This window comes from Myotis myotis, unplaced genomic scaffold (genome assembly GCF_014108235.1).
Source record: "Myotis myotis isolate mMyoMyo1 unplaced genomic scaffold, mMyoMyo1.p scaffold_m19_p_10, whole genome shotgun sequence".
Lineage (NCBI taxonomy): Eukaryota > Metazoa > Chordata > Mammalia > Chiroptera > Vespertilionidae > Myotis > Myotis myotis.
This window is the reverse complement of record NW_023416314.1, coordinates 79,303,908-79,328,858: the sequence shown is the minus strand read 5'-3', so window position 1 is coordinate 79,328,858 and position 24,951 is coordinate 79,303,908. Positions and strand designations below refer to the sequence as shown.

At 59.2% G+C, this 24,951-nt stretch overlaps 2 protein-coding genes across 4 annotated transcripts; both read right to left on the bottom strand.

The window, feature by feature from the left end:
- Positions 1-574: 574 nt before the first annotated feature.
- On the bottom strand, positions 575-11,626 carry MAP4K2 (mitogen-activated protein kinase kinase kinase kinase 2). 2 transcript variants are annotated; one of them, XM_036326743.1, is made up of 32 exons: positions 11,444-11,626; positions 11,266-11,323; positions 10,945-11,035; positions 10,797-10,861; positions 10,469-10,524; positions 10,119-10,166; positions 9,983-10,025; positions 9,541-9,613; positions 9,329-9,460; positions 9,189-9,251; positions 8,750-8,831; positions 8,551-8,658; positions 8,074-8,152; positions 7,851-7,909; positions 7,241-7,353; positions 7,126-7,164; positions 7,011-7,044; positions 6,785-6,887; positions 6,582-6,670; positions 6,464-6,505; positions 6,282-6,366; positions 6,110-6,189; positions 5,961-6,021; positions 5,757-5,874; positions 3,250-3,308; positions 3,069-3,172; positions 2,777-2,954; positions 1,812-1,880; positions 1,606-1,692; positions 1,344-1,414; positions 1,185-1,240; positions 575-1,084 (listed from the first exon to the last, which is right to left on the bottom strand). In XM_036326743.1, the coding sequence occupies exons 1-32, from the start codon at positions 11,537-11,539 to the stop codon at positions 997-999; spliced, it is 2,529 nt and encodes an 842-aa protein (XP_036182636.1). In that variant the 5' UTR covers positions 11,540-11,626; the 3' UTR covers positions 575-996. The 2 variants fall into 2 exon arrangements, with proteins under 2 accessions (XP_036182636.1, XP_036182637.1); XM_036326744.1 differs by having other exon boundaries at positions 7,241-7,284.
- A 249-nt stretch (positions 11,627-11,875) lies between these two features.
- On the bottom strand, positions 11,876-18,375 carry MEN1 (menin 1). Of its 2 annotated transcripts, none has more exons than XM_036326742.1 (10): positions 18,177-18,375; positions 17,327-17,787; positions 16,218-16,426; positions 15,892-16,020; positions 15,299-15,339; positions 15,133-15,220; positions 14,428-14,564; positions 13,836-13,971; positions 13,247-13,411; positions 11,876-13,107 (listed from the first exon to the last, which is right to left on the bottom strand). In XM_036326742.1, the coding sequence occupies exons 2-10, from the start codon at positions 17,769-17,771 to the stop codon at positions 12,625-12,627; spliced, it is 1,833 nt and encodes a 610-aa protein (XP_036182635.1). In that variant the 5' UTR covers positions 17,772-17,787; positions 18,177-18,375; the 3' UTR covers positions 11,876-12,624. The 2 variants fall into 2 exon arrangements, with proteins under 2 accessions (XP_036182635.1, XP_036182634.1); XM_036326741.1 differs by having other exon boundaries at positions 18,189-18,375.
- Positions 18,376-24,951: the final 6,576 nt, after the last annotated feature.

Here is a 24,951-nt window from a genome sequence, read left to right as displayed (position 1 = left end):
CCAGGGCCTGGCACTGAGAAGGCCCTCTGGCAATACTTGTTAATGGACACTGGCTAATCTCACCAAAGTCTGGCTTGATGATGGTGCCCACACGCCGTCGGTCTGGCCTGACCAAGCACACGATACCCAGGCAACAGGTGGGAGGCAGGGAGGCAGCCCCAGGCCTGGGCAGGAAATGCAGGTCACGGCAGGCTGGCTCCATAGGCCTCCCCGGGGCTGGGTGGAGCAGCCCTCGGCTGGCCCCTCCCGGCCCCTGGCTGCCTGGTGAGAGCCTACATGGGGCAGGGCTGCCCGGATGAGAGTCACACTGCAAAGGTCACACTGCAGAGCTGAGGGCTCATCCTGAGCAAGGGAGCCCAGAGAGACAGTGCCCGAGAGGCCTGGTGGGAACACTGGCCTCCCCGTCACTGATGCCTGCACCCCCATGAGGGAGCCACCACAACACTGGCGGCCTGCCCTTCCATGGTGCACCCCCAGCACCTGGTGCCACAGAAAGACGTGCTGGAGGGAGGGAGGAGGAGGAGGGAAGTGAGGCCATGGCTTAGGTCCCCCTGACCCACAAGGACCAGTGGAATAAAGTCAAACCAGCTTTAATACCAATATAGTTCTCTCTTTTAAATATTATGTTCCCAGGACAGGGGGCAGGGGCAGGCTCTTGGCGGGAAGAATGGAAAGGAAATGTGGAACAACATGGAATGGATCGTCCAGGGCCTGCCCCCACCCGACCCAGGGCCTCTGCCACGGGCACTAGGACCTGGGCTGCTGGGGGGGTGGAGGGGCGGGGAGGTGACAGCAGCTTCCTCTGGTCCAGTTATTGCAGGGGTGAGGGAGGGGTGCTCCTCCCCTCCACAGCCCCCAAACTTCTCAGGATTACTTCTGCCCTTCAGCCCAGCAGAGCTGGGGGCCTGGGCTCCGCTGACCTCGGAGGGGCCCTCTGTCTAATGAACTGCAGCTAAGGCACGGGGGGGTGGGTGCCGCTGGCTAGGCCTGCGCTGCTCAGTAGCTGCTCTGATGGCCAGTGAGGATGTAGAGGTTGCTGTGAGCCCCCGGGTTGTCGGTGGGAATGCTCTCCAGGATGATGTCCCTGGAGGTGAGAGAAGGGAGGTGAGCCGGGCAGAAGACCCGTGGGCACGGCCACCTGGCCTCAGGGGCCTCTGAATGGGAGGCCAGGCGCCATGTCCTACCTGTGGGCCCCAAGCACTCGGAAGACCCTCGTCTCATCTGTGATCTCCTGGGTCACCTGGGAAGAAAAGGGCACTGAGGCCACTCCGGCGGGTCCTCTCCGAAGAGGTGGACACAACTGGGTCAAGGGCAGCCAGGTTCGGCTCCTGAGTCCCACTCACCTCGTTGGTGTCCAGGCTGCGGCCTTGCATTCCGTGGCTCCAGAAAGCCAGCACGCTGTCCTGCAGACACACTGGGAGGGGCCGGGCTGCCATCAGCCCTGGGCCTGCCCTGAAGGTGGGGGCTTCCCCGGGCAGAGGGGTCCTCAAGGACCGCAGGTGACCAGGACGACCCTTATGAGGGGCTAGGGGACCTGACTCCTTGCCCTGCTGCCAGCTGAAAGGCCTGGGGTACTCCAGCCCCCACCTTGTCTGGCTCACTCACCCACAGTCTCAATGGGGAAGTCAAAGGTCAGCACAGGAGCCAGTGTGGCCGTAGGCTCACCCAGCAGGTTGACAATCCTCACGCAGCCTGCACAGGGAGAGGGCAGGTGGGCGGGGATGGGGTGGCTCCCTTCTGGGGAGGTGACCCAGTTGGCCTCCCTCACCACCCGCCTCCCCTGTCCGAAGCCCTAACCCCAGGGCACTCACGGTCAAAGCAGACCAGAACTGTGTCCCTGTCCACCTGGACCACCTGCTGGGCCGAGCCTGGGAGCCCCTCTATAGGCAGAGAAGGGAGACATGAGCCACCAACCCTGCCGTGGCCCCAAGAGGAGGACATGGGGGACAGTCTCAGGCAGCCCTGGGCCACAAGTGCATTTCATTCGTACAGCCTGGGAGGTCAGGATGCCTAACCTCCCTGCACAGCTGGGGAACTGAGGCTCAGAGGCAGTGGGGAGCCCGGGGAGCGGGGAGGGTGGGCTCCGGAGTCAGGAGAACCAGGCTCTGGGACTCAGTTGCTGTGTGACCTTGAATCTCTGAGCCTCGGTCTCCTCATCCGTAACACAGGCATGAAGATGCCAACCTTGCAGGGCCGTTGTGGGGATCAAGAATGAAATCCTGTGCGTTAGACCCCTGGCTCGGAGCCTGGGACACAGCAGGGCCTCCGTTCAGGGCACTTTCCTCCTCCTCTGCCCACTGCCACCCACTCTGCTCCCAGGAGCTGCCCCACACCACGTGTCCTGCTTCCTTGCTCAGAACGGAGCCTCTGAGCCAACTTGCCCGGCTGGTCTGTGCCTGCAGCGCCTGCAGCATTGGTCAGTTTTTTATTAGCTGCCAAGCCCTTTGGTCTAAGGCAGCGGTTCTCAACCTGTGGGTCGCGACCCCTTTGGCAGTCGAACGACCCTTTCACAGGGGTCGCCTAAGACCATCCTGCATATCAAATACTTACATGACGATTCATCACAGTAGCAACATGACAGTTATGAAGTAGCAACGAAAATAATTTTATGGTTAGGTCACAACATGAGGAACTGTATTTAAAGGGCCAGAAGGTTGAGAACCGCTGGTAAGGACGTCTTTTAGGGAGCCCAGCTGCAGGGAGGCTGGGCGCTCAGGACCCTCGGGTTTCCGTGGACACACACACACACACACACACACCCAGCCCTCCCGCTTACCAGGTGGTATGAGCACATCAGGTGTCAGGCCGGCCTCCAGGGGCAGCACATGGAACAGGACACGGCAGCCAGGCCCCTCAGGGCCCTCGGCCCCCACACACACCTGCGGTAGCTCCTTCCCATCCAGCACCAGCGGCTCCAGCATCCCTGCTGGGCTGGGCAAGGGGCTGGAGAAGTTCTGGGGGCAGCAAGGGTGCTCGGGTCTTCATTTCTTCCCCAAGCCCCCTGCCCCTGCTGGAGGGTCCCCTTGGCCTCCCCTCCTCAGCCTGTCTCCCCACCCCCCGCCCCACACCTTCAGCAGCAGGAACTTCTGTAGCGGCTCGTACCACTGCAGCAGGAGCAGGCTGGCGGGCAGGGCGGCCAGCAGGAAGGTGCTGCTCGTGTAGGGGTTCCGCACTGCAAGAGGGGCAGGCGGTGGGCATGGCTGGGCCCGCACCCAAACCCCTCCCTGGTCCGTCCAGCCCAGCTCTTACCCACACGACACTGCAGGCAGCCTTTGGTGTCAGGAATCTTGGTGGACAGGGCAAAGCGCCTGTAGGGGTGACAACCAGGGCACACATCATAGGTGAGGCCCGACAGAGCCCTGAGAGGTGGGTTCTGTCACCTTCTCTGCCTTACAGGGAAGAGACTCAGGCTCAGACAGGCACAGCGACTTGCTGTGAGCCACAGCTGTGGGAGGCAGGGGGCGGAAGCCGGTCTCATGGCTGCAGCACCCCCCTCTACAGCCTGGAGTGTCCGTCCAGTCCAGGGGTTCAGATCTCAGGATTACCTCTAACCGTGTGCCTCTGAGCAAGTCACCGCCTCCCCATGCCTCGATTCCCTCATCTGTAGAATGGGGTGGCGGGCCACCCTCCTCGTAGGGCCCCAGTGAGGATGCCGTGGGCTCACAGGCAGAGCCTGGCCTATCTCGTGCACTCACTCAGGGCTAGCTGTTACCACCCCGTGTTACTACTTCCCACCTATTTCCAATCACTGGCAACGGAGGGATGAACGAAGAGACGATGCAGCGCCAGCTCCACTAGGCAGCCAGTGCTCACATCCCGTCCCGGCCCCACAGGACCCGGGTCATGATGAGCCAACGGGCCCAGCGATGAAGACTGGCAGGAAAAGGCAAAAGGCCTGCCCCCAGCTGTTTTCGCCGAGTCCACGGCCCTGGGTGGCCAGTGCTGGCTCACCTTGGTGCCCGGGAAGAAGCGGGGTCCTTGCCTTGGTTCCTGTCTGTCCCCTAAGCCCCTAAGGGACTTGCTGAGCCTCTATCTTTCTCTGGGGAACAGGGCTACACATGAGCAGTGCTGCCACCACCTCGCAAGGACCCCAGCCCTGTCTGCCCTCTGCCAGGATGTGGGCCCCGCCGAGGAAGCCAACGCCTGCCTGTCTGTCTGTCTTTCTCTGCCTGTCTGTCTGTCTGTCTTTCTCTGCCCCTGTCCTCACTCCTCTCTCTCCCCTTGTTCCTCCCACTCTCTTCCCCAACTGGCCTTCAGCAGATGTTTCTGTGTTTGATTTTTTTCCTCCAAAGCCATTCTGGTTCTCCGCTCTTTACATGTGAAATGGACACTGGGACTCTGTGATGTCCCAAACACACACCCCAAGCTGCCTGTGACACGGGCTCTCATGGGCCTGTTTCCTGTAGGTCCTGGGCCAAAGCAAAGACTGGCTTGGGGACTGAGCTCAGGAAGCCCCGAGGCCGGGGCTGCAGATGTGGTCCTGGCGTGAGTCCGCTGCAGGCAGGGCATCCCCCCAGCTGTGGAGCCACTGGCCTGGCCTCCCCGCCTGGCCCACAGGCGTCCACCACCACCTGGTCACAACAACAGCTACGCCCACAGCCCGGCCACCCCCTCGAGCCTCCACCTCGCTCAGCCAACAGCTGACAGGTCCCGCTTGCATGTCTCAAACTCAGTGTGACAACATGGAGCTCTGCTCCACCCACAGCTGCTGACAGCTCCATCCTTCCGTTGCCCGGCCAGGAACCTTGCCTCCTCTTTCTCTTCCATCCACCAATTGTCAGGAAATCCCGTTGGTTCAACTTTCAAATTAAAGCCAGAATCCGACCGTTTATCACTTCTTTCCCTGCTCCCCCAACCCAAGCCGCCATCTCCCATCTGATTCTTTCAACCACCTCCTGACAGGTCTCCTGCTTCCACCCTCATCCCCTCCGGTCTATTCTCAACACAACAGCTGGAGCGATTCCGTGAAGACTCGGTGCACACAGCTCCGCAGCGGCCCTCAGGCAGCTCTGAGTCAAAGCCAAGGGCCTCACTGTGGCCACAGGGCCCTTCTAGGTCATCTCCCTCTGACATACAGAGGGGTCCTTCTAAAATGCTCACAGCACTGCTGCCAGTTGGGCAGAGCTCAGATCCTGGGCCTGGCATCGAAGGGAGCTCCGCCCCTGCCACCTGTGCAGCTCCCTCTCAGGCCACTCCAACTGCCTCCCAAAGGCCCAACACCTCATACCTCCGGGCCGACCACATTCGCACTTGCTCTTCCCTCTGCAGGGAAGGCCTCTGTGCACTTCCAAACGCCATGAGCTCACCTGCCCTCTCTGAGGCCTCCCGGCCCCTCCCAGCCTCCCCACCCCCACCCCCACCCCCAGTTCAGCTCAGTGCCAGATACTGAGTCCCAAGGACTGACTCATTTGATCGTAGTCTCCAAGCCCAGCCTGAGACCTAGTCCTAGTGCGTACTAAGTGCTCAGTAAACGTTTGCCCCACGTCCTAAGAACCACAGCTCCCACAATCGGCAAAGCAATTTCACATCCCCGACTTCCTTCTTGCCTGCCAACAGGCCTGGAGTCAGGGGAGGGGAGGCTCTCAATGTACTGACAGATGAGGAAACAGGCTCAGAGAGGCAAAGTGACAGGTCTAAGATCTCAGCAGGTCTGAGATCTAAAGTCCCAGGGACGAGCAAGGCTAGAGTCCAACCCTGGCTCTGCCCCTCTGCCTCCCCGCTACGCCCCTCTCCCCTGCACCCCCACGGTCCCCAACCTGGGGATGATGCGCTGGGTGAGGCGGTTGGTGGGGATGGAGAGGGGAACCTGCTGCTGCAGTCGCCGCTGCTCAAACAGGCCCGGGAGGTCGTGGGACCAGATGTGCGCGGATTTCCCTGCCAAGGAGGGAGGGGGGCTCAGAGCGCTGGCGGGCAGGGTGCCCCCCTGTCCCCCCCCGCCCCCCGCCTGCTCCAATGTGTACCTGAGAGTGACAGCAGCACATTATTCACACAGTAGAGCCAGGCGCAGCGGTGTGAGATCAACTGCAGGCCACAGAGCGACAGATGGACAGGCGGTCAGCACCCCAGGCCCCCCAAGGCCCTCCGCCCTCCGCAGCCAGCCAGGCCTCACCTTCTCCAGTGTGTCCTCGTGCAGTTCATGCAGGTTGAGGGTGTAGATGCCTTCCTCGGCCCCCACCACCAGGAACTGATCTGCAGTTTGAGTACAGGGTCAGAGGTCAGTCGGGAGCCCTGGCCCAAGCTGGGGATTCCCTGGCTCCTGCTTCCTGCCCGCCCCGGCCTACCCCGGGTGCCAGGGTGAATCCAGGTGACAGCAGCATGGATCCGCAGGGGGCAGCCATTGAAGACCTTGGAGAAGCAGGCACCCATCTGGGGGAGGCAAGAGGCTGTAAGGAAGCTCCGGGCGGTGGGCGGTGGGGCTCCGGGCGGTGGGCGGTGGGGCTGCGGGCGGCGGGCGGACACTTACGTGCACCTTGGGGGTCGGGGGCAGCCCATGGCAAGACGATCTCTGGGAGGGAAGGCGGAGTCAGGACGATGTGCCCCCGCGGCCTCCCATCTCCCCAGTCCCTCTGCGGCCCCCTCACCTCAGGATCCTCCTGGTGCTTCATGGTGGCCCAGGCGGTGGGGAGAGGCGGGGGGCTGTCCGAGCCTGAGAGAGGTCGGGGTGGGGTTCCTGCAAGCACAGACCCAGGGTACATTCCAGGCCCAGCCTCCCCCACCAGGCCCTCTCCTGCCCCCCACCCCCCGCCCCGGGCCTGCTTCCTGGTCCCCCGAGCCTGGGACTCACCTGGGGGGCTGGACAGAGAGTCCTCAGCTGGAGGCTCATGTGGGGCCGGCCCCAAGGGGGCCCGCTTGATGGTTCCTACGGCATCGTCTGGAGAGTCCAGCTCCTGGGGGGAGGGTCCGGGGGCCCAGCCCAGCTGTTAGCAGGTCACCTTGTAAACTGGTCCCATCCCGGCTGCACCCTCCAAAGCACTGTCCCCACCCCGGCTCCAGCTTCCCTCCGCCCGCACCTGGAGTTCCAAGGCTGGCCGGATGGTCAGGCTCCTAGGCGGGCAAATCAGAGGGAAATGTGTGAGCTGTGACTGGGCCCACCGTCTGCCCCTCGCCTCCAGGCCCAGCCCTCACCTTTCCTCCAGGGCCTCCTGGACTGACTGCAGCAGGCTCCTGGCAGGGAGGGGAAGGTCAGGGTGCAGCCTCCCCGAGCCCCCGCCCGTTCCGGCAGCTTCCCTCCCTCACTCACCCGCTCAGCTCCTCCTTGCCCAGCAGCGTCCACTCCTCTTCCCACTGTGGGGAAACCGAGGCAGGAAGATGGGAGAGAGAACAGAAAGGCAGTGTGAGAGGGTGATCGAGAGGCTGTGGGAGAGAGAGAAGACAGACAGATGGAGAGTGAGACGGTAATAGGCGAGAGGCTTGTGAGAGAGAGGAAGACAATGAGAGGCAAAGATTGTGAAAGAGGCAGACAAACAGCGGAGAATGAGGCAGAGACGCCAGAGAGCCGGGCAGAGAGACAGACTGTGCGGGTGACGAGACGCTGATAACGAGACCGCGAGGCAGCAGAGACGTGAGTCAGGCAGCCAGTGACAGGCAGAGATCGAGGCGGAGAGAACTGTGCTGAAAGGGAGGGATGGGGGCTCGGCCGTGTGTGGTCCCCTCGCCACATTCCAGGTGACTGTCCCGGACTGGGCCCTGGAAGGAGCCCCCAGCCTCCCATGTCCCTGGCGGGACAAACATGCTTGGACAGCTTCCCCAGGCCCAAGGGCCAGCGATTCAAAGACCCTTTGATGAGATGCTCGCCCTCCAGCACAGCACCCAGCCCACCCCTGAACCCCCTCCCGCACAGCCAGCCTCACCGGCTCAGGTAGTGGGTCCGTTTCCTTCCTGCGTGGGGCGCCAAACTTCACCTGGTGAACTGGGGTGCCCAGTGTACATAGATTAGGGGGGAATGAAGACTTACCCTCACACTCATACCAAATCCACTCACACAGCCAGCCCCCCAGAAAATCCACACACAGCCCCCCAGAAAATCCACATACAGCCCCCCAAATCCACACACAGCCCCTTCCCCTGACTTACACTGGATCTCTGAGGGGGTCCTCTCAGCCTGGCCGTGCTGACCCCGGGAGTGAATGGTGTCTGGAAACATGTCGTAAGTCTAAGAAGGAACACAAACAGTGGACACACACCCAGCACGCACCTCGCCCCACCTCCAGTGTGCTCTACACACACACTCTGTAGATCATCGTGAGATTAAACGGCACCTTCACTCCATAATTGAGAAAACCAGCACACAGAGGCAAATAACTGGCCAAAGATCACACAGAGAGCAGATGGCCAAGCGAGGGTCACGGTCAGCCTGGGTCAAGGGCGGGCCCCCACCAAGGGACAGTACAGGAGGCAAGGCCAGCTCAGGGAAGATTCCTAGTGGGTGGCTCACCTGGAGGGAAGCTCCTTATGCTGGAAATATTCCAGTTAAAGGGACCTTGGCCTATGTCACCTCCGCACTCCCTACAACCAGGCCAGGCCAAGACTCCCTTCCCCAGCCCCACTCACCTCCAGGTCACAGTCCTCCGGGGAGAGGGCGCCCAGGTGGGGGTCGCTGGCCTTGTCCAGCAGCTGTGTGAGGAGAGCCCGAGGGAGCTGCTGCGTTGTGAATGGGTGCTGGAGGATGGAGGGGGGTTCAGGTTGGTCTCTGGCCCCCAGGCCTCTGCTTTCAAGCATTGAGCCCCTGCCCCCACCCCCTGCCTCTCACCTGTAGAAGCTTCTCTGCTGTTGGCCTCTTCTTGGGGTTCTTGGTCAAGGCCAGCTTGAGGAAGTGGTGGAAATTCTGGGTCCTAGTGGGCACAAGAGCCCCCAGACCCAGGTCAGCCCTCAGGTAGGGCATCCTGCCAACTGCCCCCTGCTGCCACTCCAGAGGAGTCTGCTGGGCCTGCCCAGGAAAGGGCCAGCCCGAGGCCAGGGGCAGCCGGCCTAAGCAATACTGCTGTTGCGACATGGAAGCTCCTCCATCAACAACCACCGTCCACGCCAGCCATGGCCCCGAGATGCGCCCCAGGCCCCTCCCACGGATGGTCTGCAGAATACCAGAGGGCAGGGCTCTTGAGGCTGCGCCCTGGGAGCTGGCAGATGGCTCCTCTGCTCCCCTGAGGACTGACTGAAAAGGGGGGCCCAGCAACGAACATGGGCCTCACCAGCGAGTCTTGTCCCTCAGCTTGGGCGGCTGGAAGCTGCTCTTGGACATGAGCATCAAGGCCCTATGGACAGCAAAAGGTCAGGAGCTGGGGGTCAACAGGGCCCCAGGGGCCAGGCAAGGGGCAAGTGTTCAACTGACCTCATGGGGTGCAGGTGGAACAGAGGGGGCTGCAGCTCGCCCAGCTCAATGGCTGTAATGCCCAGGGCCCAGACGTCACACAGCTCGTTGTAGCCACCTTTGCGCTCCACAGCGGCCACCTCGGGGGCCATCCTAGAGGTGGGGTCACAGATGTGATGGCCGGGTTCCCCCACCTGTGGCCCCTACCGCCTCAGCCCAAGACGCAGCCTCACCAGTATGGAGTCCCAATGAAAGACCTCCTCTTAGCCACAGATGCCGTCAGCTCGCCCGACACCCCAAAGTCAGCTGCAGGGAGAGAGAGCTCCTGGAACCCGCCCTCTGGCTGCCACGCCCCACCCACCTCTAAGGCTCAGACTCAGGATGCAGCTGGCAGGTTCAGACAACAGGCAGACCAAGTTCAGCTACAGCTGCCAGGGCCGGGGCCCCCTCCTAGGAAGGGCCAACCACCTTCAATCGCTGACCAAGTGCCAGGCCACACGTTGGACTCCATGCAGACCCAACCACATCCAGCTTGTAGTAGGGAGGGAAGACTCTTCCGCTTTTCTCAATGGGGAAATTGAGGCCCGAGCTGGAAAGTGACTTGCCCAAGGACACCCAGCACTTGAACGCAGCTCCCACAGACCCTCGCCCTGATCCTGTCCCCGGGGTACTGACCCAGCTTGACATCTCCCTGGAGGGTGAGGAGAAGGTTGGCGCCCTGGAGGAACGGAGACGAGAGAATCCCATCTGGAGCTCCCGAGAGCCTCCTCCTCCCTCCTCCCTCCCCCAGAGCCCAAGGCCAGACCCCTACCTTGATATCTCTGTGGATCTTCCCCTGAGAATGCAAGTGGTGCAGCCCCTGGGGACAAAGGAGAGCCCCTGAGAGCAGCTACCCAGCAACATCCCACCTTTCCTGAGCCCTCTGAGGACTGGGCCCCCCACCCAAGCCGCTTCCTCCTCCCCTCTCCCCAAACAGGAAGTGACTGAGCCAAGAGGGAAATGGGCTGCTTCCGGCAACAGGGTTGGGGCCCCTTCTCCCAGGACCCACCGCCCCTCACGCCAGCCCTCCCTGAGGCACTCCACCCCCCACACTGGCCAGCTGGGCTCCCTGCCCACAGCTCCTGGGCGCTGGGGTGTGAGCAGCCTTATGGGCCCAGCTACCTTCAGTGCCTCTCGGCAGACGTAGGCAATCTGCCGTTCCTCCAGGGGCCCAGTGGCTGAAAGGGAAGGGTAAGAGCTAGCATGGAGGTCTGGGGGATATGCTGACCCTCCCAGGCCACCCTCCCTCCAGGAAGCCACAGGCGTCTGGGACGCGGAGCCCAGGGAAAGGCAGTTATTTCTCTCAAGGTCACACAGCCAGCGAGGAGGAGCCTTGGGCCCCAGCTCTCCCCTCCTGCCACAGGTTGGGGGTGAGGGGGGACGTAGACTGGAAGAAAAGCAGCAGCAGCAGCCCGTGCGTGCCCTGTGGGGCCGGAGTCCTGGCCCGCACCATGGTAAATCTCCTGCAGGGAGCCCCCTCCGCAGAACTCCATGCAGATCCACAGGCGGTCATTCCTGGGGGAACACAGCGCCGGTGGGCACAGGGCAGGGCCACACGGGGCTGCCGGGGCGGGCAGGGGCAGGGGCCGCGGCCTCACCTGAGATAGCTGCCAATGTAGGCCACCACGTTGGGGTGGTGGCACTCACGCAGGATAGTGATCTCCTGCTGGAGGGAGCTGATGTCGTCCCCTGGGGAGCACAGGGCATCGGGGGTGGGGGAGGAGCTCAGAGGCGTCGCCCTAACTCAGCGCCCTCATCTTCCAAGGACCCCTGAGTTCTGCCTCCCTCCAGGCCAGACAGGTGCCGGGGACACCACCCCCGGGGGCTGCCTCTCAGCGGCCTCCGAAGTGTCAACTCTCCGCCCCGCGCGCCGGGCTCCCTGCCCTTCCTCCCGCGCGGAGGCCCGGCCCGGCCCTCACCTGGGTCCAGCTTGACGATCTTGACCGCGGCCAGTTCGGACGTGACGGTGTCGCGGGCCTAATGGGACAGTGGGAGCAGCGGGATGAGGAGGGGGCGGGGCCGGGGGCCGGATCCCGCGCAGGGCGCGGAGCCGGCTACCTCCTCGCGGCTCCCCCGCCCGTCCAGCCGCCGGCGCACCTTGTAGACGTCGCCGTAGGTCCCGGACCCCACGCGCTGCAGCAGCTCGAAGCGGTCCCGCGGGTCCTGCAGCGACACGTCCCGCAGCAGCGCCATGGCCCGGCGCCGGCGGGCCGGCGGGCGGGAGGACGCGATCCGCGGAGCCGGAGCCGGAGCCGGCGCGGGGCGGCGCGGGGCGGCGCGGGGCGGGCGCCGGTGGCTCGGAGGCCGCTGGGGCGGGGCCGGGGCCTGGGGCGGGGCCAGGCAGGGGATGCCCCGCCGCCCGGCCGGGAGGAGGCGCCCGCGGGACAGGCCCTGGGCAGGAAGGGGAAGCCCCGAAGCCCCGCGGAGCCGCCGGTCCCTGCGTCCTACAGGAGGGGAGCCCGAAGGCAGAGGAGAGAGGGCACTCCACCTCCACCCCCCAAATTCCCAAATGAAAGAGACGTACTTTTTTTTAACAAAATGTATTCATCTTCCTTGAAACTGAAAAATAAATCTATGTACAAAACAGAGGTCAGGCTCCCCCACCCACTGGCAAGCCCCTGCAGATGCCCCCGGGGCCCCCGAGACGGCCAGACCCAGGGAGGGTTCCGAGGGCCGGAAGAGGGGGCTGCTCTCATCTGGAGCCCGTTGGTGGGAAGGGGGGTGCTCGGGATGCACAGGCTGGAGGGGTTTGAGTCCCGGACTGCGAGCCGGAAGGGAGGGAGCTGGGAGCTCCGAATCCTGGGAGCGCCCCTTCTTCATTCTGTGGGGTCGGGGCTTGGGTTCCGAGGGACAGAATTCTGAGTGCGGGAACGCTCTCCGAGCCGGGTCGGGTCCTAGGTCCCCGGGCTGGAGGCGGGACCTGCGCGTCTGGACTGCGGGGTGAAACTTCGGCCCCGGGTGAGGGGGACCCAGAGCGCACTGGTCAGGCTGCGGCCGGAGCCGCGGTCTGAGGTGGGGCCTGAGGCCCCGCGAAGCTTCCATCGCCAGCTGGGAGGCCGGGACGGGTTCTATGTTCCAATGGCGAGCGCGGGGTAGTCTGACTCTGGGTCCGGACCGAGCCCCGGTTCCGGGTAGGGGTGGGGGTGGGGCCTGGAGGCCGGGCCGCGGCCCCATTGGCTGGGGCGGAGGGAGCTGGGCGGGGCCTCGACGGGGACTGCGGACGGCTCCGGGGACTGCGGACCGGCTCCGGGCACTGGCTGCGAGTCCCGCGGTGCCGGTCAGAGGCCCTTGCGCTGCCGCTTGAGGAAGGAGAGCGTGTAGTCGCTGGGCGTAGACACCTTCTGCTTCTTCATCTGCACCTGCGACTGCGCGGTGAGCTGCAGCTTGATGGCGCTCGAGTTGATCTTGGTGGCCACCAGCAGCTCCTTCATGCCCTTCATCTTCTCGCTCTGGAAAGTGAGCACCGGACCCTCTGGCGGCGGCGACGCGGCTGGTGCAGGCGCCAGAGCCGTGCTGCCGCCTTCGGGGCCGCGGGCATTGTTCAGGACCGTCCCTGGGGGCTTCCGGGGGGGTCCCGGCACCATGCCCTGCCCCGCGCCCGGGCCCTTGTCCAGCGCCGGCTTCTTGGGCGGCGGGGGCTCCTCGGGCTTGGACTCCCGCCGCGGGCCTCGCCGCCGGCCTTCCCGGGCTTCCTCGCCCCAGGGCTCCTCGGCCTCTGTGGCCTCTGATTCCCGGCTCACTATCCGCACCTTCTGCCGCACCTGGGCCGGGTAGGGAGAGCGAGCTGAGGGCAAGGTGCCAGCAGGTTGCGGCCTGTCTCATGCACCCAGAGGAGCAGATCCCCTTCAGGGCCGCCCAGGCTCTGGCTCCTCCTCAGACCCCTGCACAGCTGCCCCTCACCTGTCCTTCAAAACGCCCCAGGGACTGCACAAGGAAGGTGGCCCAGCCCACGTGCAGCACGGGCGTGGGGCTGCCTTCTTCCCATTTGCAGATGCCATCGTAGAACCGGAGCAGATGGGCGAAGCACTCTGGGTCCTGGAGGGCAGACCCCTGGCTCTGGGTGCCCTGGGCAAGGGGGAAAGGAGGCACAGATCAGAACCCCTTACACCCTGTATGAGGGCCAGGCCAAGCCGCTCATCTAAGCAGAGTCCTGGCCCCTAAGAGGTGAGCATCGGGGAGAATTCTCAGAGCCGCCTTCCTTTTATAGAACCAGTTCTTAGCCAGGATTCAGAGAAGAGGGAACCGCCCCTTACCTCCATCCCACCCCCCACAACTAAATACGAAATCTTGGCATGAAAGAGATGGGCTTCACCCCATTTACCTGAAGGAATGGGGTAGAAACCCCTAAGATACCCTCAGCTCCCTCAAACCCTGGCTGCTGTGTGCTGGGCCACCTTCCTCACTCAGTCCCCGCGTGGGCAGCAGTCCCATGTCCTGTGACTCGGAGCGCTGGCCAGGTGGGAAGGTGGGCACAGGGGGAGCCCTTCACCTGGGTCTGCTCCCCCGGCCGCTCCTCGCCAGCCTCCAGCAGGCTAGCTGCCTCCTTCAGCAGGTTGGGGATGACATCATTGGCTACTTCAAAGAACTCCTTGTAGATTTCCTCGTCTTCCCGGCAGTAGTTGTAGCTGTGGGAGCAGGAGGGCACCGTGGGGCCTCCACCATGCTGGGAACCCCCGGGACCTGGGGGCGCGGGGGGGGGGGGGGGATGGAGCCCAGGCTTCTTTTCCTTTGATCATCTAGGGACTGGATGAGTGGTTGGGGTCCTCACTCCGAAATCATGGTGTCTGTATCAGCCCAGAGCCAGAGTGAGGAGGGGGGCATGGGGCAGGGGGTGCAGGGTTTGCTGCTGGATGATGGTGGCTGGCAATTAGGAGGAGAGGGGAGGGAGGGAAAGGTGTGGGGCTCTCATTAGGGATCCCTACCTCCTGGGTGACAGTAGCCTTGGCTGCCCAGACTAGAGGAAGGGATGGGGCTTGGGACCCAGGCCTCACTCCTGGATAAGGATGAGTGGAAATTGGGCGAAAGAGGAAGAAAGGATGGACTAAGGCCCTAGTGGGACAGGTGGGGTGAAGGATCCTCACTCCTGGATGACAGTGGCCGTGTCGGCCCAGGCCTGCAGGGCTTCACGAACATTGCGGTTGCGACAGTGGTAGCCAGCCAGGTACATGTAGGGGTAGATGTGCTCATCCCGGTAGTAAGTCTTGGCTGAGGCAATGCCCTAGGGATAGAGCAGAGGGCCCTCAGGGAGGCAACCCCCAGCTGTACCGTTTGGCAGGAATGTCCCGTCAGATCACACCCAGAATGCAAAATAGCCAAGAGCCCAGAGTCCCATCTCCAGTTCCACCTCTACCCCCTGCCATCCGCTCTACCAGTTGCTCCTCCATGTCTGCAAGGCTGCTGGTGAGGCCTGGGCCAGAATGCAGAACAAAGCCTAGGGAAGGGGAGGGGTCCGTCCTCCAAGCTCAGGGCATTCCCTTTCCCAGGCTTTCCCACACACTCCTACACAAACACCAAAGCCTTCCAAGCCCAGCCCAATGTCCCTTCTACCTCCACTCCACCAAGTTAACACCCCCTCCTCAATGCTCCCACATTTGACAACTGTTACACTCCAGAAGGGACAATGAGAGGCAGATAGCACTGAATATGTACATGGTAAATACAAGATGGGTGGTAATGCCCAATACACACCAAGATCTTCTCTCATGTGCCCCCTCCCATTTCCCAGGTAGAAGGGAACCCCAGCCACTATTGGGTCTCCCTTCTGTACCCTCCCGAGATATCCCCACCTTGTGGTAAAGGGTGAGTGGGTCTGGCCGGCCAGGGGTGGGCTCCAGCTCCTCCAGATCTGCCAGGTTCCCCAGCGCCATGGGGTACCTGGGAAAAGTTCATGAGTCCAGCTCCGCCTAGCCACCCAGCCCTGAAGGCCCAGCCTGGCCACTTCCCCCTACTGACCTTTCCAGATGTCCCAGGTCATAGAGCAGCCAGAGCAGTTTCTACAGGCCAAAGAGAGAAATGTGAGCTGGGGGGGAGGGGTTGAGAAGTCCTCAGTCTACCAGGCAAAGTGGCGTCCAACATCAGCAGGGATCTCCCACCAGATAGAAAAGGCCAGAATTTAGAAACCAGCCCCTTACTGGAGTCAAAGTCCTTTCATGTCTTAACACCACTCTCCCCAGAGCCCTGGGAAATACTGGGCCAGGAATTGTTAAGCATGTTGCAAAAGGGGAAGTTGAGCCCCAGCCAGTTTGATTCAGTGGATAGAGCGATGGCCCAGGGACTGAAGGGTCTCGGGTTCAATTCCAGTCAAGGGCACTTACCCCGGATGCAGACTTGCTCCCTGGCCCTGATCAAGGGGAGTGAGGGAGGCAACCAATCCATGTGTTTCTTTCACATCAATGTTTCTCTCTGTCCCTCCCCCACCCTTCCACTCTCTCTAAAAATCAATGTGAGGATTAACCAAAAAAAGGGGGGAGGAAAAGTGCCCCTGCCCAGGGCCCCATGGCCACACCTCACCTGCTGCAGCTGCCCAGGTTCCCACAGGCATATACCTGTTGCAGCTGCAGCAGCTCCAGGGAGTCCGTGTGCAGGTCAATGGAAGGGTTGATGGCGCACACCATAAATGCCACCTCCATCTTGCGGTCACAGCGCATGTATGATCCTTTCAGGTACAGCCAGCTCTTGGGAGAGGACAAGACCAGATGGCTCATAATGCCCCACCTGTGCCTGCTCCAGGGCATAACCGCCAGGAAAGGGGCCCTTCTGTGTCCCCTTCCTGACATGTTTAGGTGGCAATAAGAAGAGGGGCTCAGGAAAGCACAGCCCCTTGGGTGGCTTGGGCTGGGAGTGTGAAGGGAGCAGGGGAAGGAGGCAATACCCGCTCAGCCACACCCGCGTTGACTGTCTGGCCCCTTCGGTCCTCATTGCCCTTGCCATGCCAGGTGACCTCAGCTGTCTGCTCTCCATTGGGCCCAAACACAACCCAGGCGTGGTCCTCAGACAGGGCCAGGTGGACATCCCGGAGACCCAGAGCCTGGCAGGCCCCCACCACAGCAAAGGCCACACCGGAGCTGTCCAGTTTGGTGCCTATGGAAGGGGGAGGTAATGAAAGAGGAATCTCTGAGCTCTGGCTGGAGGAAGAGGGCTAGGTAGTGATGGGCCATGTTCCCTCCCACCCTCACCTCCCAGCCTGTGCCCAAACCTCAGACCCTCCTCCATCACTCCTCCATCCCCCTCCTCTGATTGCTCAAAGCCTCTCTCTCTCTCTCTGCGTTTACATCTCCCAACAACAGACCTCCTTGGATCTTCCTAGTTCCACCCAGCCTTGGACCGTCACTTCTCTTTCTCCGCAACCACATTATATGTTTATGTTAAGGATTTCCTCATTTTATTGTGCCTCTCAGGTCACAACAGAATAGGCAAAAATAGGACCGAGAGACTAAGTCCTCTTTTTTCACACACCCACTGGCAACGACTCCTAATTTATCTCTGCGCTCTTTTCCTGCTAAGCTCAGAAGCAGCCTTTGGTTCCTTCCCAACACGGCACTCTGGGTCATGACTGCTAGTCAACTGGGCTTGAGCAAAGAAAGATCTTTGCAAACCCTGAGCCTTAAGCCATCGCTTTCACAGACACTTCATTTAATCGTCCCAAATGTAGCCGGATTTTGGCTCCTCACCCCCCATCTGCTGCTGCCCTCTGGGCCTCAGGCTGGGCTGTAGGACACCGGCAGGGGTGCGGGTGCCGACGGGGCAAAGGGTGGTTAATGGATCTGGAGCCAAGTGATCGGGGTCTAGTCCTAGTCTTGCCAGTTGTGTGACTCTGGCACCTCACGTCCCCTCTCTGCAAAGGGGGATCAACACCTGCCCCACCTCCTAAGGCTTATAGGTCCCAAAAGGGCTCTGTACACCGTGTATTGCCAAGAGGCAGGCCGAGCTGTCAGATGGGACAGGACCCACTCGTGCCCCTGCCACCTGTGAGGCTCCAACCTGTGATGAAGCTGAAGAGGGACTGGATATGGGCCCGATCCTTGAAGTAGGAGCGGCTGAGGCTGTTCCAGATGACATCGGAGACCTTCTTCACCAGCTCTCGGCTGGAGACGCCGCCCTCCCGGGGGTACAGAGACAGGTCGACGGCACCTCGGATCTGGGCGGTGAAGCGAGCGTAGAGCGCGGCGATGATGGACAGGTCGGCAACCGGGAAGTAGGTGAGGCCGCCGGGAGGGTCGGGCGCGGGGCTGGGCTGGAAGGTGAGCTCGGGCACGTTGGTGGGGATGACGCGGTTGACAGCTAGGAAATGTTCCACGAAGCCCAGAACCAAGGAGAGGAGCACCAGGTCCGGCTCCTCGCGGCCCAGCTCGGCGGCGAACAGGCGCACCACGTCGTCGATCGAGCGCAGCGGGAACAGCGTCTTCTGGGCGGCCTTCAGCCCCATGGCGGCGGGCCTCGGCCTGCGGCGAGCCGGGAGGGGAGAGTCGCGGGCTCGGCCAGGGAGCCCCTGCCCAGGCTCCGCTAGGGTTCCAACCCCCCCGCCCCCTCCCGCCACACACACACACGCACACACTCCCTTGCCCCCCGCCCCCCTCGCCCTCCGCCCCTCGGCTCCCGCGTCGATGAGACCCCCTCAGCCCAGGCTGTAGGGCCTCCTCGTCCCCCACAGCCCCAGCAGCCGCGGCCCCTATAGGGGTGCGCCCCTAGGACCCCGCTGAGGACCGCCAATGGCCGCCCCGGTGCCTCTCTGCACCCGTACCCCCGGGCCCTGGAGTCCCTCCGAAAGGCACCCCCTGGCCAAGCCCCCCAAATCACAAGAAGAGTCCTGGCTGCGGTCCCCCGCGCCCACCTCCGCGCTTACATCCCACACAAGGCACCGCGGCGCCCGCCGCCTGGAGGCTGCTGGGAAATGGAGTTCCGCCCGCGGCCGCACTGCCTGCCGGGAAGCGGGATCCGGGCCCTCGCCCACCCCTGCGGAGCCTTGAAATGGTGGCCAGCGGCGCCCGTCCACCGGGGCTTATGGGAGTGGTAGTCGCCGCTCCGGGTGCCCCGGGCGGTAGGTGAGGCGTGGAGGTGGTGCCGTCTTTCGGAGCTTCTTGGGGATTGGTCACTCCGCTCGACGCAGCCAGGTGGCCGAGGGGCCGCAGGGCATCCTGGGAGATGTGGTCCGGAAGGCGTCCGGGCATCCTCGGCGGTCACTGCGCTTGAGCTGATGCCGTGTCGGCCAGACGTGAGGAAACGGTGCTTCTTCCAAATGCTGCTGGCGTGACGGTGCCCGGCCGCCCCGGGCGGACGCCGCTCAGTGTCCGCCACACGTCAGGGTGCCTGCCCTGTGCCTGGCGATGCTTCCCCGGCTCTGCCCGTGAGAAGAGCCGCACGCATGTGCACAGAGGCGCATCCGTCTAAAGAGCCGCGCAGTTCTTTGTAACGGGCAAACGTTAGGAACGTGAGGTAGCTCTGTGCATCCTGGGACGGCTCGACAGGACGCTGTTGAAGGAAAACACAAAACTGCGGGGCAACACGTCTGCTAGGATAGCACTTACGCTCACGGTGTAAACCTTCCACACGGTCCTCAATAACTTCTACAGAGTCGGTCATGCATACCCTTCCTCACTCAACAGACACATTTCTGGTGCCTGCAACGGGCCAGGCACCCCGTTCCAGGCACTGGATACGAAACAGTGAATAAAGCAGATCAAATGTCTGCCCTGCTTCACCTCTGTGGCTTTTCTTCTTCAAAACCCATAAGCCTCGCCCCTGGCCAGTGTGCTCCATAGTTAGAACTTTGCACTGAAGGGTCACGGATTCGATTTCTGGTCAAGGGCACCTACCTCGGTACCAGGTTCGACCCCCAGCCCCGGTCGGGGCACCTCCAGAAGGCAATCAATTGATGTCTCTCTCACATCCATCTCTCTCTCTCTCTCTCTCTCTCTCTCTCTCTCTCTCTCTCTCTCCCCCTCCCTCCTCCTTTCCACACTCTAAAATCAATGGAGAAAATATCCTCAGATGAGGATTAACAACAAAAAACCCACTAAAATCCATAAGCCTAGTCTGATCATGAGAAAACATCCGGCAAAACAAACCAAAACTGAGGGACGTTCAACAAAATACCTGTCTGTCCAGTACTTCTCAAAAGTGTCAGGTCATGAAAGACAAGGAAAGACTAAGAAACTGCTGCAGATTAGAAGAGATTAAAGAGACCGGACCACTAAATGCAATATGCTGAACTGAATCCTGGAACGGAAAAAGGACATTAATGGAAAAGCTGGTGATGAATAGGTGGCCGACTGCCCCAATCTGCCCAGGACTGAGGGGACTGAGGGCATATGCAACTTTCAGTTTTAAAGCCAAGTCACCCCTCACCCTCCATGCAACGCACGCACCTCACCTTCGTCAGGAACCTTGTGCTAAGCCAATCGTAGACGCCCTGCTCCTGGGTCGGGGTTTCGTATGCAGCTGAGCAGTTCCCTTGCTGCGATCTATTGAAAGTCAGCCCTCGACACAAGGGATTTTGTTTTTATCTTATTTTATTTAAAAAGAAAGAAAATGCAACAGTCAAATCTTGGGCGCCTCGAAGCTCTACTTGTGAAATTCAAATAAAGTCTGTAGCTTCATTCATAATGTTCATCAATTAGTGTTGACCAATGTACATGGTTGTGTAAGATATTAACATTAGGGGCAGCTGTGTGAAAGGTAGATGGAGATGAAGTCACCAAGTGCTGAGTTCTGTGTTCCCCTTCGTGCTGAGGTTGGGAGACCAGGAGGAACCAGAAGATGCATGAGCGGGATCGGCCAGAGAGATGGGAGGAAACCAGACGAGCGTCTGGTGCAGAACACCAGGCATGATGGGTAGCCGGATGCTGCTCCCAGGCCAGCAAGCTGAGCGCCAAGGACTGACTGCATTGAGCTCTGTGGGACCTTTTGGTGACCCCAGGAAGAGCAATTCAGGGGAAAAAACCCAAAGTTCTTGGGCTCATGAAAAATGGGAGGCCCTGGCCGAGTAGCTCAGTCAGTTAGAGCGTCCTCTGGGGATCGAACGCCAAGATTTTGGGTTCGATCCCCAGTCAGAGCACATACTAGAATCAACCAGTCCTGGCCAGTGTGGCTCAGTTGGCTGAGCGTCGTCCCATGCACCAGGAGGTCTCCGGTTCGATTCCCCCTTAGGGCACATGCCCAGGTTCCAGGCTCAGTCCCCAGTAGGGGGCATGCAGGAGGTAACCAATTAATGTTTCTCTCTCTCTCCTCCCTTCCTCTCTCACTTTCTAAAGTCAATTTAAAAAAAAAAAAAATCAAAAGTAAAAAGAACCAACCAATGGCCCTGGCCAGTTAGCTCAGTTGGAGTGTCATCCCAATGCACCAGGGTTGCAGGTTCTATCCCCTGTCAGTGAAGACATGAATGAGTGCAACAGCAGATCTCTCTCTCTCTCTCTCTCTCTCTCTCTCTCAAAAAAGCAACCAATGAATGCATAAATAAGTGGGACAACAAAATGGATGTTTCTCCTCCTCCCTCTCTAATAAATAAATGAAAAATGGGAGGAAAAAATTGGAGAGAGGGATAATACACAATTCTGTCAGGGAGCGTTGCAGCAAAGGGAAGGAGAAAAATAAGATGGTAGTTGGGGGGAGGGGAAGAGGGTAAAATATAAGGTGGTTGTTGTTGCTGGTGGCTTTTTAAATATATTTCATTGATTTTTTACATAGAGGAAGGGAGAGGGATAGGGAGTTAGAAACATCGATGAGAGAGAAACATCGATCAGCTGCCTCCTGCACACTCCCCACTGGGGATGTGCCCGCAACCAAGGTACATGCCCTTGATTGAAATCGAACCCAGGACCCTTGAGTCCACAGGCCGACGTTCTATCCACTGAGCCAAACAGGTTAGGGCGCTGTTGGCTTTTTTAAAATAAGAGTTTATTTGAGCCAAACTAACAACATATGCTGGAGCAAGATCTCAAATGCTCCCGTGTCCCTGTTGAGAGCATTGCTGCACTGATGGCCTGGAACAGATGGAGGGGGCTCCTGAGTGAGAGGTTTGGCCTTTGCTAGGAACGCAACCCGTTTATCCACAATAATTAGAGGGAAGGCAGGGGACACAGGCACGTGTGACGAGTACTTGAATTCTCTCAACGAAATAGGAGGCCTAGTTGGTCTTCTTCCCTCCCTCCTTCACACTTTTGCTCAAATGTCACCTTCTCAATGAAGCCGACCCACCCTGACTAGACCTACTTACTAAATTCATAGTCTCCAACCCAAATTCCGCTTTCAATCCCACCACCCCACTCTACTTTTTCTTTTCTTTTCTCTAAGGAAGTCACATCTCTGGAGCAGGTTTCTCAATTTAGGCACCACTGACTTGGGGGCCGGGTAATTCTTTGTATTTGGGGACTGCCTGTGCACAGTAGGATGTACATCAGCATCCGGCTTCTACCAATAGAGACCAATAGCACCCCTCCCCCTGTAGTGGCAACGAGAGATGCCTCCAGACACTACCAAAGGTCCCATTGGTGGCAAAATTGCCCCCCGTTGAAAACCACTGCTCTAGTACATAATACAATTTACTTATTTGTTTATTGTTTGTCTCCTACCAACAAAACATAAGCTCCACAAGGACAAGGAATGTCTGACACATAACTGGTGTTCAACAAATATTTGCTGAATAAATAAAATACATTCATGCAAAAAAAGTGACTATACAGAATGACTGGCCTGGAATTGAGGCATGTAAGGACACAAGAGGGACGGGGACAGCTAAAGTGTGGCAAAGTCAGTGGATTATAGGTTCCAATGGGGTCCAAAATGTATTGGGGCTGGAGAGCTGAATAGACAGGGGTGTTGGGGAGAGAGTGGGATGCGTGACATTATGATTGTGTCCTTATTGGCAATGAAAAGAGCTGGAGCAGCGCTTCCAGTGGCAACACAACATGAGGTGCATGTGTAATTTTTTAGAAATTATTTTTACTAATGTCAGAGAGAGAGGGAGAGGGAGGAAGAGAAACGGCAATGATGAGAGAGAATCACTGATTGGCTGCCTCCTGCCCGCCTCCTACTGGGGTCAAACCCGCAACCCAGGCATGTGCCCTTGACTGGAATCGCACCTGGGACCCTTCAGTCCTCAGGCCGACGCTCTATCCCCTGAGCAAAACTGGCTAGGGCCCATGTGCAATTCTAAAGTTTCTAAGTAGCTACATTAAAAAAGCAAAAAGACATAAGTGGGAGTAGTTTTAATAAAATATACCCAAAATGTTATTTCAACTTGTAATCAATATAAAAATTATCAATGATAATTTATGTATTTTTTCTCACTAAATCTGAAATCTGGTGTCTATTTTAAACTCACAGCACATCCTACCTCAGACCAGTCACATTTCTCAGTAGCCACGTGTAACCGGTAGCTTCAATGGGACAGAGCTGTGGGAATGGGCGGCTGTGGGAATGGGACAGAGCTGTGGGAATGGGCGGCTGTGGGAATGGGACAGAGCTGTGGGAATGGGCGGCTGTGGGAATGGGCGGCTGTGGGAATGGGCGGCTGTGGGAATGGGACAGAGCTGTGGGAATGGGCGGCTGTGGGAATGGGCGGCTGGGCTGGGCTGGGGCGGCAGATGAGATCCTGGAAGAAGGGCCAAGGAGCTGAGAGGCCCGTGGGTCAGCCACGGGCAAAGCGGAGGCTCTAAGGATGAAAGCAGGAGTAGGATGGAGAGAGTCACAGCAAGTCAGAAGCTGAAAGGACGGAGAAGGGTGAAATCCATGTGCGGGGAGATCTCAGAAACAAAACAGGTGGTGTAAGGGGATCACTTGAATTCAAACCTGAGTGTTGACAGGAGGAGGGTGGAGGACACTATAGGCGTAGAGGAGGATTCAGGAGGACACCTCCGCCACCTCCGGGAAGGGTGCAGAAGTCTGGGGGATGTGAGGAGGGAGCAGCAGCGACCTCAGGGAGGGCGAGGTTTCTGCTAGAGCAGGAGGGTTAAGGACCAGGACCAGACCGTTTGCAGGAGGAGATGAGGACACAGGATTTTGCTAAAGATGGACCATCGACTCTAGAAGGAGCAGTAGACAGCCATCAGGAGCCGAGGGGGCAGATGGGAAGAAAAGGAGAGGGTCGGGGCTATGGAGGACCTAGGAGGCCTGAGTCCCTAGCGGTGAAACTCATCAACAGGGATAAATGGCAGGACCAGCTCTGATGGTCTGGAGGCTGCGGTGGGCTGGGGAGCAGCTGTGAGTGTGAGAGCACAGAGGGCAGGGGTTCCTGCCAAGGATCAGACGGGTCCTGAGACTCTGACTTGATTCCTGATAATAAAGGCCAGGAGGCCGGGAAGGACTGTCCACCAATATATATGTACGGGCATAAACTGATGGTACAGGCCAGTGTAGGGAGTCGAAGGGAATTCAGTCTCTAATTGTGTTCCCCAAAATGTGTGTATTATTGTGATTAATTTAAAATAGCATCAGCTCTGTAATGATTTTTTAAAATATATTTTAATTGCTTTTTTACAGAGAGGAAAGGAGAGGAATAGAGTTAGAAACATCGATGAGAGAGAAACATCGATCAGCTGCCTCCTGCACACCCCCTACTGGGGATGTGCCCACAACCAAGGTACATGCCCTTGACCAAAATCGAACACAGGACCCTTGAGTCCGCAGGCCAATGCTCTATCTACTGAGCCAAATCGGTCAGGGCAGCTATGTAATAATTTTGACAAAAACATTCTGAATTTAATGAGGAAACAATCACACAAATGCAAACTGTTGGTCATTCTACAAAAAAAAAAAAAAAAAAAAAAAATTGGCCTGGATCCTTCAAAAATGTTAGTATCATGCCCTGGCTGGTGTGGCTCAGTTGGTTTGGATGTTAGCCTGTGCACCAAAAGGTTGCCAGCTCCATCCCAGATCCCCAGTAGGGGGCGTGCAGGAGGCAGCCAATCAATGATTCTCTCTCATCATTGATGTTTCTCTCTCTCTCTCCTTCTCCCTTCCTCTCTGAAATCAATATAAATATACAGTGGGGCCTTGACTTACGAGTTTAATTCGTTCCATGACGGAGCTCGTAACTCAAATTACTCGTATGTCAAATCTTAAAGTGAACGAGTGAGACACGCGATGCTGGGCTGATGTTGTGGTGTTCACTGTGACGTTCGCTGCGCCAACTAGCAGTGGGGTATCTGAAGCTGGCTTGTAACCCGAATTTTAGCTCGCAACTCAAAGCAAAAAATCGGCCGAGGGACGGCTCGTATCTCGAAAAACTCGTTAGTCGGGACACTCGTAAGTCAAGGCCCCACTGTATTTTAAAAAGAAGAAACATCAATGGTGAGAGAGAATCACTGATCTGCTTCCTCCTGCACACCCCACGCTGGGGATTGAGCCCACAACCTGGGCATGTGCCTTGACCGAGAATTGAACCAGGACCTCCTGGTTCATAGGTCGATGCTCAACCGCTGAGCCATGCCAGCCAGGCAGAACCTAATTTTAACTAATTACATCTGCAATGAGTCTATTTCCAAATAAGGTCACATACTGAGATATTTGAGGTTAGGATATCAAGATAGGAATTTGGGGGTGAGGGTCACAATTCAACCCATAACTGACTGTATATTAGACAATATTGTTGTGTCGATATTAAATCTCTC